At 40.1% G+C, this 20,719-nt stretch overlaps 1 protein-coding gene across 1 annotated transcript; it reads right to left on the bottom strand.

Moving 5' to 3' along the window:
• Nucleotides 1–12: 12 nt before the first annotated feature.
• On the bottom strand, nt 13–18,744 carry pkp3a (plakophilin 3a). The gene is made up of 13 exons (XM_047387194.1): nt 18,439–18,744; nt 11,508–11,599; nt 10,228–11,000; nt 7,909–8,032; nt 6,819–7,023; nt 5,149–5,350; nt 3,503–3,620; nt 3,264–3,422; nt 2,990–3,175; nt 2,766–2,904; nt 2,081–2,276; nt 1,870–1,957; nt 13–854 (listed from the first exon to the last, which is right to left on the bottom strand). Exons 1-13 carry the CDS (start codon nt 18,650–18,652, stop codon nt 813–815), a joined length of 2,538 nt encoding a protein of 845 aa, XP_047243150.1. The 5' UTR covers nt 18,653–18,744; the 3' UTR covers nt 13–812.
• Between the last annotated feature and the right edge of the window lie 1,975 nt (nt 18,745–20,719).

A 20,719-nucleotide genomic window follows, 5' to 3' on the forward strand; every position in this document is an offset into this window, starting at 1 on the left:
CTCACAACGTGATTTATTTCCAAGTCTTTATTAGCTATTAAATCGGATGAAATATCTGTGTATGAAACATACAAAACAAGTCGAGGTTTCTGGCAAAATCCACATATCTGTCACCACTTACACCACGAGCAGTAATTTCTAAAAACCTAATCTCATTATTTTTTTTTAAAAAAAAGTCTCTATATACACAATATTTGTCTAATAAAAAAAACAAGTCTGAAAGCTGCTCAGATATGGAACATTCTCAAACTTCAACTGTATATTTAATGGGTAAACAAATGTGAAGAAATTATACTTTTAACTGCACAACATTCCTTACACCACCAGCTGAATACATATTTTTAAAATTTTGTTTTAGCGTTAAAAAGCATGTATATCCATAAAGATTATCCCCTAAAGTAAAGGTATTTACATCCGATGTCTCATAAATCTCTGGTTTTCATGCAAATATAACGAAGTTAGACGCTGGGTCGTATAAACATATATCAGGTAAGCACAACAAAGTGTTAAATCTAATTTCTTTTTAAAATTAAAAGCACTATTTACAAAGCTACATTGGTTGTAGGGAGAGTGCACAAGGGTCTACTACAATCAGTGTTTTTTTCTTAAGCCATTTAAATTGATGCTGCTCTAACGGATAAAATCCCTGACTATACAAACTGTGTTGAGCCGAAGTAGTTTGGGTGCAGACATCAGTATTAGAGTTCAATCATAGTCCTGGATCCGTGGTTCTTGTGCTGCTCCAATGTCCGTCGTTGTCTGTTGTGTTGTAAAAATACTAAGTTCTTCCCACGGGCCAGATCCTGCATTGCTCAGGTATGGATTGTTTCGAAGTCAATTTTAGTAAACTTTTTCTGTAATACAACAAAGAAACAACATTAAGGACATTGTCGAAATGTGGATAACAGAACAGTAATTTATTCCAAAAACACCAATAGATCACTTGATCTTGAATTTTGTCCAGAACAGTACAAGGTCTTACGGAGTGAAGAGATCAAAAATTAGCCACTGAGTAAACAGTTAAATAGTTTGCTTTTGCTCATGTGTGTTTTAGACACACAGCACAACAGGGCTGAAAATAAAAGTCTGAACAGTATGGACACATTTTTTGTTGTGTTTGGACCTGTTCATTAGGCAAGAGGCTGAACGCCACACCTTTGGGAGTGTCAATCTGCAGCAGGCAGTAAATTCACAGGGTCCAGCCCAGCACAACGACCTGCTCGACTGGGTGCTTACATAAGCGCGTGTGTGTGAGATGCCTGAAGATATATTGCTTTTGAGCACGTGCCATTTAACTGACGAAAAACACAGCACAGATGAAGGATCTGTCCCTAACACACAGATGGAAGAATGAGGGTGAGGCACCTTGACTTTATTTCCACCCTTGCTCAAGGACAGGAGGTGTTTGGTAAAGAAGTTGTTAAAGTATGTGCACCAAACTGAAATGCTGAAGTAATTTATAGAAGTTTGAGAGATTATTGCAGAAACACTTGTTTGGACTTGCTCAGAACAGAGTCGAATGATCATAAGTAAATTCAGAGTGGCTATCAGTCAAAAGGAAAAGTGTACCTGATTCTTAATAAAAACAGAGCACAAAAAATGCTCTGGAGCCATTCACAGATGATGCACATTCATTTTTGGTTGGTGATGCTATAGAATGTATCGCAACCATTGCTTTCATAAACGTGATAAGTTCTATGCAAAACACCTTGTTTTTAACAGTTGAAATGGTGCATTGTAAAGCTTAGAGTTGCTTCAAAACATTACAAGGTCATGGCAGACAAATAAATAATAAATAAATGATCACAAATGAATCCTCATCCATCATGCAGCGCTTGAAGCTTCTTTGTTATTTTTGCAGTTTTTTACCTTCTTGAACAACTTGTGCAGTTTCTTGTAATGATACATGTTGGCAAGGACTGTGGCTGCAGCTGAGGATGTCTTAAGCCTTTCTGGGCTGAAAAACATTTCATCTTATGTTAACACTTTTTATGAATGAAACACCAGATGCAATATTCTGTGTAAACTTCTTATTCAGATATCATGCTTCATATGTAGGATTAGATGCCGCGTTACAGACCTGGAAGATGCTGTCTTCTTGATGCCCATCAATTTCTCCAAGCCTGAATTGTGACAGATATCCTTGGCATGGTCAAAACTTTGTATCACCATATTATTGAGAACACCACAAATGGTCAACACTACTTCGTCAGAAGGTTCCTTCCAATTTCCATCTTCTGGCAACTTCTTTACCAGGGGGTCCAATATATAAGTGACTGTTAAAATAATAATAAAAATAAAAAAACATTAGAAATGTGAATAAAAGGTTAGAAAAAGTTTGATTTCGCAACCATTGCTTTTTTTTATAGGCAATAATTTTCAAAATGTAAACTCAGTATCTCACATGAAAACATTTTAGTAAATTTATACAAAATATTGTGTTTGTTGCTTTCAGTGTCAAGAGGAATAAAGTGGGCAATTTCTTTTATTACTTACAATATCCAGCATAAAAGCTAATTTAGATTTTTAATTTGACAGTCTTGAATTTGACTGAGTGGCCAATCTGAGCTGACAAATTATTTTAATAAACTAAACAAAGTTCCTGCGAGTTTACACATTGAACTAATCTTTGCCCAGAACAATGTCCTTTGTAACAAAAATATGAATTCAATAAGGAAAGCATTGATAGAATAGTTCAACCTGTAGTTCTTGTCATTTAAATTATTTTAAATAACAGAAATGAGAAAAAACTAAATCAGACTGACCAGTGGTGTGTCGAGATAAGTTCCTTAACAGGCCAGTGAGAGAAAGTAGCTCCTTCTTCCTGTCTGTTTGCAGCAGATTCATCAAGGTTGGCAGGATTTTTACATGTTCCACAGCAAAGGAGCACATGGATGCAGCCCACTGCAGGTTACAGACACAAAGTTTTATTATTACACAAGTCAAATGGTTTCACTTTGCAATAAGTTCTGCTCCATATGTCGCCTACTGGCTCATCTCCAGCGGTGATGTTCTGCAGAGCTCCGATGGCTGCTTCACGTGTGGTGGCATTAATTTCACAAGAGGTCAGCACGCGATGGTAGTGATTCACTATACTAGGGTGCCACAGATACGCCATCCCTTTTGGTTGCTTTACTAAATCACGAAACACCAAGCGTTTCTGGTCTTCCAATTTCTGCCAGTCAAAGGAGGACACAAGAAGTCAGGTGTATAATAAAATCTCTTGTCTATGCACACCCAGTCATCAATGCTGATGAAAGTACCTTTTTGGCTTTTTTGCTGTTCGGGGAAAAGCAGCCGATGGTTTCAGTCACACTATCTGGATCTTTGTTGTTGTCCTGGATGATCTGATAAGATGGAGGAAGCTCTTTGTAGATTTGGTACGAGAGGTTCCTTAAGATACATACTGTGTTCTCCACACCCTTGAGCACAAACACATACATGTGAATATGGACACAAAGCTGGGCAGCGCTTGTACAGGAAAATCTGCTTCCGCCGTCACCTTTTCTTCTGCCTTGCCCTTATCAATGGCACCAGTAAGGCAGTTCACCAAAGACTCCATCAGCCCTTGCGCTTCTCGCAAGCATTGACGGGTCTTGTCCGATCCAGAGCTCAGATTCCTTATCCCACAAAGCAATAAAAGTCAGAGATCTGACAGTTTAAAATCACATATGGTATTACTTTGGTAAAAGACTGGCCAAAAGTATGCATTTGAAAAATGTCAAATTCAAACAGACTAAAGTAACTAAGGATTGGAGTGATGACAGCTTTGGTAAAAAACTGGAACAGCTGAGCCACAAACATTTTTAAAGATCAACAAGCTCTGTTGCTGCAAGCCTTTTCACAGCCTGTTATGGTTCTCCTAGGGTGCAAGTATAGTTACAGCCAAATGGTGGTGATAACTGCTCATGTTCATATTTTTCCTTTAATTTTTTTCTTTTTTGTAACAAGGACTATATACAGTGCTCACAGTGAGGGTACAGGAGTATCCGTCGCCAGGCTATGGAACCTTGTGAGGAAAAATGTATTTTCTTCACAACGATGTTGATTTAGACTTACTGTTCTTAACTTCTAATTGAGCAACGTGTGCTGCTGTGGGCCCCTTCCCCTCACTAGCACCCCAGTCCTCACACAGCAGTAGTCCCTTCAGCTGCAGTCAGAGCCTCTTTGCATCCAGACTGCTAATGATTCTGATCCACTTACAGTCAGGGTGGGTTGTTAATTAAAAAATGTTTTCTTAATATTTTCTTTTGTGGCACTAGTGACCTTTATGCACAATTATCAGACAAGAAACAGGCAGATAGAGAAGAGGGGAAGGTCAGGATCGAATCACGGATCGCTGGGTTAAGTACCACTAGCCTCCGTTTATGGGGTGCTTGCTCTACTGCAATAGTATACCTTGTAAATGTAATATTGTTTTTACTCATTTGTCTCTTCCACTGCATTGTTTCCCCCCCTCCCTTCTACAGCTTCCATTATAATAACATGCAAATGTCAAATTCTGCAAATTAGGTGATGACATCATTTTGCGACTTTCAGGACAGCCAAGAGCTACTTTTCTTACTGAAGAGTTGGCAACAGTGTTCGCTGACCCTTTCTTCACAATAGTTTACCATTCCAGCACATAGCTTTTTAGGTTTCAGGGTCAGGGAAAATCTTAACAGATTAAAAAATTTGGTTAAAATGGCAACATTTTCACAGTTGCAGTATATGGTATAAAAGCAACCACAAGCAATGGTGGAGACATGCAATCTAGGTTGTGGCACTATTGCTAACCTCTTTCAAAAGGCCTCTGTGTCTAAATCTCGCTTGTGCTTATGGAAAATATTCAGACGTCATCCCAGAAGCGAGCCAAATCACTGACAAAATAGCTGTCAATAAACTTAAGTTAATTAATCTAACATTTTTTATGTGATAACATTAACTGTAGGAGCAAAACTCTAAGTTCCTGTTAAAAACCTACACATGCAGGGAGAAAACGGGAACCAAGCCTTAGCCAAGATATACATGGTCAACCTTTCTGCTGCTGTGAGGCACTAACTACAAGATTCACTTCTTAATTAATTATGTATTTACTTTGTATTTCACATACTAGCTCACAACTTAATGTGAAGACTCCATTTCCCGAATTTGACAAACATTTCTCACCTGAGGCATCCTGTCGTGTTGCAAAATATTTCTGCCTGAGAGGGAGTCTCTGTGAGTTTGTCTATGGCTTCGTCACTCGCCTCTTTGTCCTCCTTCATTCTTTTCATCGCAGGAATGAGGATCTTGTCAATGAGCTGAGGAAATGTCTCTTTGGCCAACTTCTCCTTCAAATCCTCTTTGGATGAGAGATTCCACAGGATACCTGCAGGAAAAAAATATCAATACCTTTTATAACATATTAGTTGTATGCAGATGATAAGCTTCATTTAACATGACCTTTGTCTTGCCGATAACCTTATGTTAGTTCATCTTTGTCCTTATCTGCTAACATTTAGACGTGTGAAAGTTTTTCTCTCAATGACAGATATTCTGAACTACTCATATTAGGAAAATATTATACTTTCTGAATACAAAATGTTAAAAAGCTTGCCTTTCTGGCAAACTAGTCAAATGAAGGTGAACATATACAGTTGCTTTATCACTTTCCCAAAGCTTCATGGTGAACTCTGGACTCGGCATAACTGATAATTGGAAAAAGTGACAAGGCCTTCTTTCATGAAAAGGGAGCAGTTATACTCCTGGTCAACAGTCCTAGATGCCACACACACTCCCTTGTTCTCATATACATAAAGCCTATAGACATGACAGCACCTCCATCTTCTCTTCCCCATGCACTCAGACATACCACAAGCCTCACATCTTTAGTTTCCTCTTTTTCCTCTATGTAATATCAATGTCAAAGTCTACTATTAGAGCAAAGGATTTCAAGGATGCAGAAAATGATGTTGCATCCTAAAAACCAACCAAATCTGTTTTGTGGAAGACCTCCAAATCAAGCTTTATTTACAATGTCTCCATTCAAAGCCACGGCCCTCAAAGTCATTTGCAGTAGTTGTCAGCATGAGACTTTGTCTGGTGAAGTAAGTGTAAGCTATAATTATGAACCCCAGATATGAAGGTGTATGCTTTAGGATTGACCTCTTGTATCGGATTTTGAGATTCTTATTATGAAGAATAAAAGGAAGTAGCTCTTGAGTGGACCTGTTTTGTTGAGGAAATGGCTAGTAAAGATGTCATTATACTGATTGACAATAGCATTTAAGAAGTGTTGGCCATTTTAAACAGTTCATCTGGCAGCATAATTACTCTGTTTACTTGTTCCAATTTGTAACCGGAAAATGAAAATGTTTCATCTAATTTCTTCATCTCATTGATTGTCACAGTTTGCTTCAGCTCTAATAAATGTGTTATTGCATAAAAAAAAAAAAACCTCTTTGTGGCGTTGTTCCAGTAGCAGCTTCTTTTAAACCCTCTGTTCAATGTGTCCTCCTCAGCGGCGGACAGGGAATTAGCTGACATTCCTTTGCAACTAGCCTGTATTTGGACTAGTCAAACCTGGACTGGGATGTTGTACCTTGATTACATATACTTTAAAACACTGTTTGTGATTTGTGAAGCTACTTTATTTGTGAAAACTAAAAAAAAGCTTTTCTAAAATACTGCTAAACTCTCATTCTCACGAACCCAACATTATCCATCGTCTTGCCTCGTGAGCATAATAGATTGTAACATGCTGGGTTTTATGTCCTTAATTTTATAAGAGGTGGGTTTCAGGTTCGATTTTTTTTTTGTCCTTGCAGTTTTAATGATCATAGTCTGGCGCATTTTACCTGTGATGTTTTTGTGAAGCTCATCATCATTCTCTTCGAGCGCCAGCATCAGCTGCAAGATGCCGTCGTGGTCGATGAGCATCATCTTGTTTTTGTAGTTCTCATAGATGAGATTGCGTGCCGCACCGGTGGCGTAACGGCGCACTTCACTGTTGCTGCTGTTGAACAGCTTAATCAAATCCCCAATGCCATTCCTTTCCCGCACCTTGAACAAAGGAAAACAGGAAAATGGAGCAGCAATTCAAATGACTCTGTTGATCATTAAGTCTTTCCTTTTACAGGCGATTTTAAATTAATACAGTAGAGAATGTTTTTACTTGAAGTTGTCCCAAGTTTTATTTATGAATCTATTAAGGTCAAAATAAACTTCTAACTCTACTAACCAAATGCACCCACAGAAAGTGTTCAACTGGGTCGCCAGATGGGGGCATTTATAATCTTGGCCCTGGTGAACCAAAACCATTACAACTTTAATCTTACTGCGCTGTTGTCATATTTCTGCAGGGCAGTTAACAGTGAAAAAAATTACTTTTTTTGTTTTAAACAATTTGTAGTGAAAAGATCTTATGAAAACAAAAACTTGGACTTTTCTCCAAAGCAACAGCAATCTTAGGGTTTATGTTTCAATTTAAAGAAAACATTTAATGCTTAAAATTCTTCTGTAATATTTTTTTATCCATACCACTGGCCACTTTCTGTCTGAAGTTAGTTAATGTTTTGGCTCCCCTTTGCAAAAAGTTAAATCAACTTTGACTGCCTTGCAGATAGTATGATATGATAATGAGGGAAGTATTGCCCTGCCTAATAATGAGGCATTTGAGGCAGTTCAGAAAGTTCAAAAGCAGCCTCCATAGGATAACTTGTTTGTTTTAAATTTCGTTAGGGTTTGGGGTTTTCACATGCTCATCAACTATGCAGCACAACGAATAGGCGGGAAACCGTAAATCTTTGCTTTAGGGTTTCGTTACAGCAACCTCAAATGGAGGAACTATCAATCAAATGTTGTCATTGCTGGAGAAAACAAACTTTTCTTCACTGATCTTCTGAGTCAGAGGAATGCAGAAAGGAAAGTGCCATCAGTGCGAAATACCTCATTTTTTGCCGCGCTTTCATTGTAACACTGGTGCTGAATGTATGCTGCACCCAGGACCTGCAACCCGTGGTCTTTTTCCCTCAGATACATAATTGCAGTTTCCATGTCCAAGTCAAGAAGCCTGCCAAAGGGCAAAAAAAAAAAAAAAAAAATTTGAAACAGAATATTTTACCATGTTTTCTAACGCATGTTAGAACAAAACAGATTTTGGAAAGATGATTTGTGCAAAAGTTCAATTAAAATTAATTCCTTCTAAATCACACAATGCTCAGCAAATCCACTTGCCCAACCACTCATTATGGGATGTGTGAAATGTGAGGCCTGAAACTGAACTGAGCAGTCACACCCTAAACCCAAACCCGTCTTGCCACTATCTCTTAGGAAACACACACTCCTGCTAATGTGCTGCATGTTGCAACAACATCATGTTTGTTTGTCACTTTCAGAAATAAAGAAGTAATCATCAAACAACCAGAGTCATCCAGCTGACTAGGATACCCTGTCTTGGTTTTTTTGCTCCAATGTCTTGGACTCTAAAAACTAACCTTACTACAAAAACTGATCCTGAAGCTCCTGGGAAGATTTTCATCCATGAGAGTCCCTGCATTGAACTGTATACATCTGTGGCTAATATACATTTAGTCCGCTGCTAAAGATTTATAGCATCAATCCCAAAACTATACAGGTCCTTCTCAAAATATTAGCATATTGTGATAAAGTTCATTATTTTCCATAATGTCATGATGAAAATTTAACATTCATATATTTTAGATTCATTGCACACTAACTGAAATATTTCAGGTCTTTTATTGTCTTAATACGGATGATTTTGGCATACAGCTCATGAAAACCCAAAATTCCTATCTCACAAAATTAGCATATCATTAAAAGGGTCTCTAAACGAGCTATGAACCTAATCATCTGAATCAACGAGTTAACTCTAAACACCTGCACAACGAGAAGAGGTGACCGGACCCTGAGGAAGATTGTGGAGAAGGGCCGATTCCAGACCTTGGGGGACCTGCGGAAGCAGTGGACTGAGTCTGGAGTAGAAACATCCAGAGCCACCGTGCACAGGCGTGTGCAGGAAATGGGCTACAGGTGCCGCATTCCCCAGGTCAAGCCACTTTTGAACCAGAAACAGCGGCAGAAGCGCCTGACCTGGGCTACAGAGAAGCAGCACTGGACTGTTGCTCAGTGGTCCAAAGTACTTTTTTCGGATGAAAGCAAATTCTGCATGTCATTCGGAAATCAAGGTGCCAGAGTCTGGAGGAAGACTGGGGAGAAGGAAATGCCAAAATGCCAGAAGTCCAGTGTCAAGTACCCACAGTCAGTGATGGTCTGGGGTGCCGTGTCAGCTGCTGGTGTTGGTCCACTGTGTTTTATCAAGGGCAGGGTCAATGCAGCTAGCTATCAGGAGATTTTGGAGATGAAGATTTCATTTTTCAGCACGACCTGGCACCTGCTCACAGTGCCAAAACCACTGGTAAATGGTTTACTGACCATGGTATCACTGTGGTCAATTGGCCTGCCAACTCTCCTGACCTGAACCCCATAGAGAATCTGTGGGATATTGTGAAGAGAACGTTGAGAGACTCAAGACCCAACACTCTGGATGAGCTAAAGGCCGCTATCGAAGCATCCTGGGCCTCCATAAGACCTCAGCAGTGCCACAGGCTGATTGCCTCCATGCCACGCCGCATTGAAGCAGTCGTTTCTGCAAAAGGATTCCCGACCAAGTATTGAGTGTATAACTGTACATGATTATTTGAAGGTTGACGTTTTTTGTATTAAAAACACTTTTCTTTTATTGGTCGGATGAAATATGCTAATTTTGTGAGATAGGAATTTTGGGTTTTCATGAGCTGTACGCCAAAATCATCCATATTAAGACAATAAAAGACCTGAAATATTTCAGTTAGTGTGCAAAGAATCTAAAATATATGAATGTTAAATTTTCATCATTACATTATGGAAAATAATGAACTTTATCACAATATGCTAATATTTTGAGAAGGACCTGTATTTTGTTTGTTTTTATTTGTTTTGCCCGATGAATATAAGGAGATTAAGCCACTTCTTGTATTTGTAGACAAGAATATCATTCGTTTCTTTATTTCTCTGATTTGTTTGCTGTACAATTGTGATCAGAAACATTTTGTCACTGCGGTTAATGGAATCTTTGCAGTGAGAAGTTTTGCAGTTATGAGTTGGTATATAGTGTACAATCTGAAGGACTTCAGAGCAGGATAGCAACATTTGAAATGCACAGAAGTTTTGATAATGCAGTAATGGATAATTTCCAAGGTCTCTCACCCATGCAGGTGGCCCATGTCTTCCATATCTGTCTGGCCATAGATGTCCATGCCCCTGCCCACACTGTGCATGCTTTTGATCGACATGGATCGTGACAGAGTGCCTTGCCGGTGCATCGATAGATTACCCTGTGAACCAGATCCGAGTTGGGACATGACAAACCCTCTGTCTACTTGGTCTCCTCCTCCATACAAGTTGCCAGCGCTTGAGGTCATCTGGGTCCCATACATTGAACCCACGCTCGCCCGGTTACGGTTCGCAATCCTGTTGATAGTGCGGTGAGCCGGACCTTTGAAGGAAGATTGCTGTTGGATAATCTCGGTCCCTCCTCCTCTCAGAGTGGCACCACGTACCATAGGGCCACTTACACTTCGACACATGGTGCTAGGTGCTGATGACGGTGCCTGGGTCTGAACCTGGGTCTGATAGGTCATGGTGCCTCCTCCTTGTCTCATCTGGGTGCTGTAGCCATTTATTGCACTTTGGGCATACCGACGGCCGAAGGTGGCATCCTGTTCAGAGACAATGCTTCCAGCATCGCTGTTGTCAATCACCCATGAATTCACTGCAGGCGTGTTTCGCATTGAATGCACAGACATGGCATCTTGGTCCACTCGGTTCTGTCTGATGGACCCCTGGAAGCCACCAGTGCGTATATCTTCCCGGTAAAAACCTCCACCGCCACCACCCCCCACACTCATCCGCTGAAACTGAATCATGTCCGGGGCTGCGGAGCAACTGCTGTATTGTGTCTTCTGAGACATACGAGAACCCTGAGCATAAAGACAAGAGGAAGTGTTATTACAGTTTGATGTGTTTACAGTTCCTCAGTAGGTTCTGGTGGAGTGTGTGCATGGGTAAGTTGGTTCTGAGTAATTTCATTTCATTGAAATGATTTCTTAATTTGACTGCGAGAATGTGTGTCGTGGAAACAACAATCCTCCCATGTGAGTTTCACTTCCATAACTCATTCAGCATTCAGACATTCAAAATATCACATCGGCTCTCTCACGCTCACAGCTCAAACATCAGTGACACCTCGTCACTGTCTCACTATTGGAGCACTGAAACAGAGGAATGTAGAGGGCAGACTTAAAAACTCAGAGGTGATCTTATCATGGCTTTCTGTGAAATATCACACATGCTCTACCCTTCTTGACCAAAGTTACCAAAACAAGTTTATTTCTCTCTTGCATCCAGTCCACTGGTACATTAGATGATAGGCTAAACATTTCAACACAACACATGCTGATAGTTTTGGGAAATGCTGTCGTACTCACCAATGTTTTAGAGCCTGAGTGCATGTAGGAAGATTTAGAGCTAAAACTTGGGCTGTAGGTGCTGTATTTCATGTTTGATGAACCGCCGTAATCTAAAGGAAACATAAATAAACAATCAACTTTAATGAATTATGCCAACAAATACCCTATGATTGCATAATGTTAAAATTAAAGTTATAGACAGTTTTTAAAACTTATTTCAAACCTCCTGGGTTCTTCAGAGCTTTTTTTTTTCTTTCTTTATTTTGGCAGTTTGTCTATGTTCATGGAAATGGCAGAATTTGGTTGTTTATGTCGGGTAAACTTCTTTCATCGGATCTTGAACATTTTAAACCAAATTTAGCAATATGTGACCCTTTGGCATATTTTTGTGCCATTAAAGTTAATTCAAAATGCATTTTCTGAACACGCTATCACTGTAATTTGATTTCTGAAATATTTTAAATGGCACATAATGAGATAAATAGTGAGTTTGCTGTTGCAAACTGTAAATCTCTAAAATCATAGTACAAAACCATTTAATGGCAACGATTTGCATGAAAGAAACTGCAGTTTGAATAGCATGTATCAGCTTTCATGGATGTCTGAATGCACACAGACTCTGCAGGACCTGAGCATGCTCAACGTCTCTAGTTACCCGTCACTTCGGGAACAATCCTCCATCCGACACACAGAGACTCTGGCGTGTTTCAGTGCAGGATTGTGTGTGAATGTTTAGCTCCCATTCCAGATTGAACTGAAGAAACTAGTAGGTATGTAGCTAAATGTTCCCAACAGAAGGAGGCAAAAGCAACAGTTTGTGCAGCTAAAAAAACCCATGATGACTGAAAAAACCATGTCATTTTCAGAACCCTGTTATTTATCATTTATCTACTATGGATGAAAATGAGTTGATGTCATTTATGCTCATACGCCGTTGAAATTGTCAGTTTTGCTCCCTTTCACTTACTTTAGAGTGAATAATGCTACAACAAGAGTAAAAGGAGTACAGCCCAGGACACAAATGTGTAATTTGTCCCAGAAGGGATATTAAATGTCTGTATCACCTTCACTCTTTCACACACCTACTAAAGCCTGTCAAAAAGACAGAACAAAATTTAAAGGCTAATAAAGAGGAAAAGCAATCAGGGTCTATTAGGTTCAGGGGAGCATGAATGTCAACGCAGACTTTTGTGTTATGATGATTTGTAGTTTCTAGACATATTTCAGTCTAGACTTGAGTGCCCAATAAGAAAATCTCTGTTTAGTTAAACTGCAAAACAAAACCAGCTAAAAATGCTTAAAGTGCCTTAAATGAATAGCTTGTAATGTATCATTACACATTTGCCTCACTAAGAGCTCAGATAATGAGAATACATTCTTGTCTCCATAACCAATTCCTTGCATACCAAGCATGCCTGCAAGTTTGCAACAATACTGTAAATTAGCCCACCACAGTGCAGTACTATTCTGTGAAAGTGTTCATTGTCACTATGTTTAGAATAGCTAATATTGTGTTACAAATATAAGATATAGGCTACTTTGTTATTGAGCATCAGCTCGAATCGGTCCCAGTGTGAAAGCTGGCCGGAAACTCAAATATCTAATCTTTTTCCGATCAGTGAATGCACCATATGCAAGTGCTGCCAGGTTGCGATGACAATAAGAGTTTGAAAGTAAACAACTTTAGCATCAGGGACGTGTTTAAAATGAATTCAGAGGTAGCACAGAGATCTAAGAACCTCTCTAAAAAAGAAATAATTTTCTACGACAGGCTGTGAGAGAGCGAGACTTAAAACTAATAACAGGAAGGCTGAACAGAGTGCATTAAGTTTACTCTGTTTTATCCCCCTCTTGCTTTCATTCTCTGTCATAGAACACTCAAGTCAGTCAGTAATTTTCTACACCGCGTCTTCCATAGTGGGTCGCGGGGAAGCTGGTGCCTATATCCAGCAGTCTGCGGGCGGGAGGCGGGGTTCACCCTGGGACAGGTCGCCAGTCCATCGCAGTGTCGTAGAACATGCATTTGAAAATGTTTGCAGCATTTTGGAAACTTCAAAGTTAAGCTAAAAAGCTACATTCTCTAGGAAAATGAAGACCACTGTTTTATGAAGCTAGCCCTAATCACTGTGCTATCTGCTAATGTAAGAAACTAATAGTCAGTTTTAGGAAATATAATAGTAAATTAGGATTATTAAATCGTGCCCATTCTGGTCCTGGTTTAAGAGTAACCCCCCCCCCCACTTCTCATGTATGCAGTGAGAGTCCCCAACAAGGCTCCAGGCACACAGGTTGAAGAAACCTGTTGTCGCAGAGAGGGAATGAGTGACATGTCCTCTAACGCGACCCATGCCCAACCCTGACAACGCCCCACACACTTGATAGCGTCAGCATTTTACAGGCCAAATGAAACACACCCTGATACACCTTGAACACCTACTCTTTTTCTTTTCAACACCAACTAGAATATTCTCTCATTTTCTGCTGAGGCACGTCCTCTGATATACATACACAGCTGCAACAGCTTTGAGACACAGAAGGGGAGGTATTCCTTCCAGATTCCTCTTTGTGTTTTTGTTTATCCCATCTGCAAATGCTTATGCATTCATTATCAAGTCCTCTAAAGCCACAAACCACTGAAATGGCAGCATTCTGCTCTGTGAGGTGTTTGGTTCGCACAAGTTTCAGCTGACAGCTGATACAAAGTCACGTTGTTTGACTCTAGGGAACAGCTTCATTAAGAAGTATATTTTAGCTAAAACAACAATATTTGCATGTCTGTTTGAGTTCAGTTTCTAAGAAACAGCTAGAGTAGCATGTTAGCCTGTTGAGGCAGGTCCAGTCGGCTCTCGGAAAAGATAAAACCAGAAGAGTAAAAGTCTCCCTTCTGCATCCATGCAACCCTGAGTCTAGAGGACACATCGGCATGGACCTAATGTCAAGATGTTCTGCTTGTTCTCCGTTTGTTGATCGAGCACAATGACGCACATGGCATGAAGGAATTTCTCGATGAAACAGGCAGCAACAAGCAGGTACACAAGGTTCAGACGGCAGTCAATCTCTGTCTCTGACACATTCTGTTCAATAAATGCATAAAATTATCAAATGGGCTGTAACTACCATCTAGAGCAGAGGTTTTCAATCCAGGGACCCACTCCACACACCTGACTTAAACAAATGGGCGATCAACGGGTTTCTGCAGTATTTCATGATGTGCTGAGCATGTCATGAAATCATTTAATTCTGATATGCCGGACCAGAAAAAAAACCCAATCTAAAACATGAAAGACTATGAGTCCTGAGGACCAGGGTTGAAAACCACTGAACTAGAATAATTCCCAGCATTCAGGAAACCTTTGGAGGTTCTCACCACCGCTTGAAAACCAATCCCACCACGGGTGCAGTATTTGTAGTAATGATGCTTAGATGGGCAAATTTAAACCATCCAATATATTTTGACAACAACGATCTTCATCTCTGGAAGTCAACTGAAAGCTAAGATCCTTTCTCACATTCCCACTGCTATCAGAAACTTCATGAAAGCAACACTTGTTGAGGCCTGTTACACATTAACCACTTGTCATGCACAGGAACAAGACACACTGTAAAACTGCTGCTGCTTGAGGACAAATTAAAAAAATCCCCCAAAGAGCTGATGCAAGACAAACATGAATCAAACGGGAGTAGCTATTATGCAGAAAATAAAAACAATCAAAAACTCCACCCATAGCAACCATATAGTTTCAAGTTGACAGTATTTACTTAAGTCACTGAAAGTGCTTTCATGGATCAAAAGAGAAAGGAATAAGATTTAAATTCCTGATAACAATAAACTTAAGTTTAAGTACTGAAACTGTCAAAAATCTGGAAAAAATCATTTATTAAGCCAAAGTAATTTTTTTAATTTAAAACAAAATAACAGGGAATCGGGTGGTAACGCCCATGCAGAAAACCAACAAAACCCTCGTTGACGAAGCAAGGATACGTGTTTTACACTCGCTTTCCCAATATTTACTGATCTGAGTCATTCAAAATGTATTTATGAATCCAAAGAAAGCTTTCATATTTAAATCCATGACAGCAAAAAACTATACCTGTTTCAACAAATCTGGGCTGCGACCTCAAACACACAAAACAAACAACAAACACTACCGCCTCTTGAAGCTCTTAATTTCCATAGCAACCATTGAAGAAAATGTTGGTTTTGCAGTTAAACACAAAATTACTCACGAGTGACTGAAATGGTCAAAATGTTAAAAAGAAATGTATATATGAAAGCATAAAGCATTCTTGTACTTGTAGTGACTTCTTTCTCAATTTTATGATTTACTTTCATTTAAAATTGAATAACAGCATGTTTTTTAAAGCAACTTTAAATGAACGAAAAATCTGCATATCAACTTTTTCTCATACTCGTCGTCTTCTGCTTTATCCGGGACTGGGTCGCGGGGGCAGCAGACTCAGCAGAGACGCCCAGAGACGTCCCTCTCCCCAGACACCTCCTCCAGCTCATCCGGGTGGAGCCCAAGGCGTTCCCAGGCCAGCCGAGAGACATAGTCCCTCCAGCGTGTCATGGGTCGTGCCCTCGGCCTCCTCCCGGTGGGACGTGCCTGGAACACCTCCCGAGGAAGGCGTCCAGGAGGCATCCGGTATAGATGCCCGAGCCACCTCAACTGGATCCTCTCAATGTGGAGGAGCAGCGGCTCTACTCCGAGCTCCTCACCCTATCTCTAAGGGAGTGCCCGGCCACCCTACGGAGGAAGCTCATTTCAGCTGCTTGTATCCGGGATCTCGTTCTTTCGGTCATGACCCAAAGTTCATGGCCATAGGTGAGGGTAGGAACGTAGACCGACCGGTAAATTGAGAGCTTTGCTTTTCGGCTCAGCTCTCTCTTCACTACAACGGACCGGCACAGTGCCCCCATTACTGTGGCAGCCGCACCAATCCGTCTGTCGATCTCCCGCTCCATTTTTCCATCACTCGTGAACAAGACCCAGAGATACTTAAACTCCTCCACTTGAGGCAGGAACTCCCCTCCAACCTGAAGAGGACAAACCACCCTTTTCCGGTCAAGAACCATGGCCTCGGACTTGGAGGAGCTGATCCTCATCCCAGCCGCTTCACACTCGGCTGCGAACCGCCACGGCGCATGCTGTAGGTCTTGGCTAGAGGGGGCCAGCAGGACCACGTCATCCGCAAAAAGAAGAGACGAAATCCACTGGTCCCCAAACCAGACCCCTTCCGGCCCTTGGCTGCGTCTAGAAATCCTGTCCATAAAAGTTATGAACAGGACCGGTGACAAAGGGCAGCCCTGCCGGAGTCCAACATGCACCGTGAACAGGTCCGACTTAGTGCCGGCAATGCGGACCAAACTCCTGCTCCGCTCGTACAGGGACCGGATGGCCCCTAATAAAGGGTGCTCGACGGTTCATGAGAGTTTGCCCAACAGGTTCACATGTGTTTTGTGGACCTGGAGAAGGCATTCGACTGTGTCCCTCGTGATGCCCTGTGGGGGGTGCTCCAGGAGTATGGAATCAACTTTTTCTTTAAACATTTATTTTTGCTTTAATTTAAAATCCCTGTCAATGGTTCTCACATTCGTACATACATTCCTGATTCTTTTATCAGGCAAATGAGGAGAGCAGCCTTTTAGAAAGAGTCACTGTTTATTTGGACTAGGAATTATGATCACCAAGATTCTAAAGCTCACAGAAAATGGTAAGGACATTGTAATGACAAAAAATAAAGAAAAGATTCATAAAAACTTGGATTATTCATTATTGATTTTTGATATTTAGTAGCAGTAGTATCTATGTTTTCCTGATACTGTAGAGCTTTATTTGATTCTATTTACTGGCACATTATGGTTCTGTTTATACTCCAAGCAACCCTGACTTTAAAAACCAAAATGTCTGACACAAATAAAACTTAGTGTAACCTGCAGGTATTTAATATTTAAATATTTCTTTAAACATTTTACACACTCATTAAAACCAGCTGAACTAATAATAATGTCCAATCTCTATTTGTGTTTGTTTCTTAGTCTTTGATTGCATGAGAAGGCAAAAAATACATTGGTGGCTCATCTTACTAACACTGGTGACTACAACAATTAGCAAATCCTACTGGTTTTCTGACTTGCAACAAGAACGCTCAACTCAGGTCTGACATCATTCCCAAAGCCCAGCTCTGACTTTCAGGACTAATCCAACAGCTGCTTTTATCTAGGGTTCACTGTGGAGCAGTGGGTAGAGTAATTATCTTCTAATCAGAAAGTTGTGGGCTCAATTCCAGCTTTCTTCTGCCACACGCTGATGTACCCCTGGGCATATAACCAAAATTGCCTACCAATCTGCATGTCAATGCATGAATGTGCATGCATGACTGGGAGAATGTGGCTCCAGTGTTAAGTTGCTCTCAGTGGTGGTTATGACAAAAAAATAATATTCAAACATTTAATCAATTTATGTGCTGAATCAACTTTTTATTTACGTTTGGCAGTATTGATCTTCCAAAGTCTGATCTGAGGCAATGAACATGCTCACTCCCTCTGGGGTAAACTTGTTCGTTGCTGCAAGGAAAACGTCTATGGATAGGTTTTAATGTCTTACCTATACAAAGTTGATCATTAACCCATTTTTACCAAACTGCGTCATATATAATGGCTTATTATGGTACTCAAGGGTCAGCCTAAAACCTGGACAACATTTTATATGGTCTCATAAAACCCCCATGAAGCAGACAGATAACAACACTATTGCCCATAAATTCAAACTCTGTGGTCAGATGATTTCAACACCTGTACTTATGTCTAGCTTGTTTTACTTCTAATTCCAACATCTACCAGCTCTAAAACCGAGTTAGCTCGTCCAACTCGGTGTTTTTTTTAAACTAAAACTAAAACAGCCTGCGACGGTTCCTGTTAAACTCTTAAAACTCGCAGATGTTTTACCTGACATGGCGGAGCTCGACGCCGCTCCATTCTGACGCGGAAGAGTGGACTTCTCGGCCAGTTTCATCTTTACCTGCTCCTGGACCCGCCGCGATTTCGCCCTCTCGTTCGACACGGCGGGCCCTTTCCAGAGCTGTTTGTCCGACGGGAGGGCATAGCTGGAGGATGCGGTGTGGGGCTGTAAAGTAGACAGAAACACGTTATCTGAGGTCATCGTACACTTGAACGGCAGAGGCAGGAGACCAAGGACCGAGAAAATGGTGCGCTCTGATCCACAGCAGTCCCAGCTATGCTTCTGGAGGCTGATGGACGCATAGAACCGCTTAGCTGCGGGAGGTGGAGCCACGCAGAAACCAGACACCTAACTCACAGGTGAGCTATGAACAGCGTGTAGATAAGCAGCTGACTCAGATCCACAGCCAAGCCCTTGTTAGAAAAAAATAAATAAATAGGAATACAATATAGCCTTTTATCTTTTTAAACAGGATTTGTGAGGTTTTACCTTATTCTACAAGAAAACACCTGAAAATATTACAAACAAGTCTGAAAAACAAAAACAACCAATCACTTCTAGCTCGTAAGTCCTGACTTGAATCTTATAGAACATCTGTGCAAGGGCATTGAGGTCATGGTAAGGAGGCCTTCCACACGCAAAAATCTGGAGCTCATCATCACCAAAGACAAGTACATAAAATACGAGTTAAAACATGAAGGGTTTGACTGCTGTCAGGCCAATAAAGATTTTCCCACTAACTATTGACAAGGGTAAATATTATTTTTGTCACAGCAATGTTTTATTAAAATGCAAATAAAAAAATATAATTTTTTTCCAAATTGATCTTTACCTTTTACCTTGCTTTATAATCGTTTAATAGATGTCTGACTAATGTCAGAAACAAACTTCTTGGTTAAATGAAAATGAAAACTAAATCAGCCAGGGTTGTGAATAATTTTGGACTTAAGTGTAATTGTAAGTCATTATTTGATCACCTGCTGGCAGGAGCGATCAGAAAGTTGAAAAAAGCTTGATGCTGAACGGGTGATGCGGCTTTTATGAACTTCTTGCATTTGACAGCATGGTATTAAAACTGGGATTGATATATATAACTAAATTTGAACCTCTCTGTATGCTTTCATTGTGTTGGTCTGATCTGATCATATTTTTCTGGATATAAATCTGACCTGTTTTGCAAAGGGCCTTGAGACGACTAGACATATTTATACAATTGATTTGAAAACTGAATTGAAAATAGATCCGTATTTGCCGATTGTTTTTAAAAACTGGTTACTTGTGCACAGTATTTCTTTCAGCAATATCAAAATGAGTGTTCTCTCGTATCCCAAAAGCAACTAATTTATTTTAATAAGTCCAAGCAGTCATGTACTTAGTTGAACCATTCATTTTAGACACATTCAGTTTATTTACATTGTGTCAGATCACTACAATAATCATCTCAAGATGCTTTACAAGACAAACAGGTCTGATTCATATCCACATACATCAAGATTCATCTTACTAGTTATATGAGGACAACTCTCAATGCAAGAATTAAATCAAAACTATTGCATGTTGCATGATGTCACTTTGTGAATGCAACAAAAGGACGTCCTTCTGTGTCATAATACTTACACCAACCATGTGTGCATATTCTGAGAGCCTCATTTCACAATATATCCTAATAGAGAACATTTTTAAGGGCAACATGCAAGGATAATAAAAATGAATGAGGAGGAAACAAAATAAAAAAGTGTCTGTGGAGCTAAGACGCTACATTAACAGCGTCAGGTAATCTTTATTCTACAAGTCTGTGGGGATATGATGAAAGGACTTGTTCTGACTGGTGAATAGACAGTTACATTCAAAATTGGGTAAAGTGATCTGCTCTAGGTTTTTTTTTCCCTTTTCTTACATTTAAAAGTTGCAGCATATTGACATATTTTTTGTTTTATAGGTGCATAATGTTCCACTAACATATTACAGGTTTGTTTTGTGCTACATGAATAAGATTTTAACTGAAGCTTGAGTTTAGCAAAACATTTCTTTTTCTTTATTTTAGTTTGCAAACTGTCAATCCTGAGTTTCTGCTGAAAGGCTGTTAAAAGGTGTGGCACTGTAGCACTCTGTTATTAACCCAAAGCCGTGCCTTTATTTGTTTTTTTAATGTAAGCGTAGCAACGGGAGTTATTCTCTCTAGTGAATGTTGTACTACTCAACATCTTGAGTAGTACTACATTATGAATAGTACAACATGCACTACTCAGATGTTCTGGGATTCTGCAT

This window comes from Girardinichthys multiradiatus, chromosome 2, assembly GCF_021462225.1.
Source record: "Girardinichthys multiradiatus isolate DD_20200921_A chromosome 2, DD_fGirMul_XY1, whole genome shotgun sequence".
NCBI classification, from domain to species: Eukaryota; Metazoa; Chordata; class Actinopteri; order Cyprinodontiformes; family Goodeidae; genus Girardinichthys; species Girardinichthys multiradiatus.

What these genes read in the sequence shown, in the direction of transcription:
- pkp3a (XM_047387194.1), bottom strand. Translation starts at nt 18,652, where the DNA reads ATGACCTCAGATAACGTGTTTCTGTCTACTTTACAGCCCCACACCGCA. An exon ending in GTCGAGCTCCGCCATGTCAG is followed by an intron (nt 11,600 to 18,438) that starts GTAAAACATCTG and finishes TGTTTCCTTTAG; the next exon opens with ATTACGGCGGTTCATCAAAC. An exon ending in ACTCAGGCTCTAAAACATTG is followed by an intron (nt 11,001 to 11,507) that starts GTGAGTACGACA and finishes CTTTATGCTCAG; the next exon opens with GGTTCTCGTATGTCTCAGAA.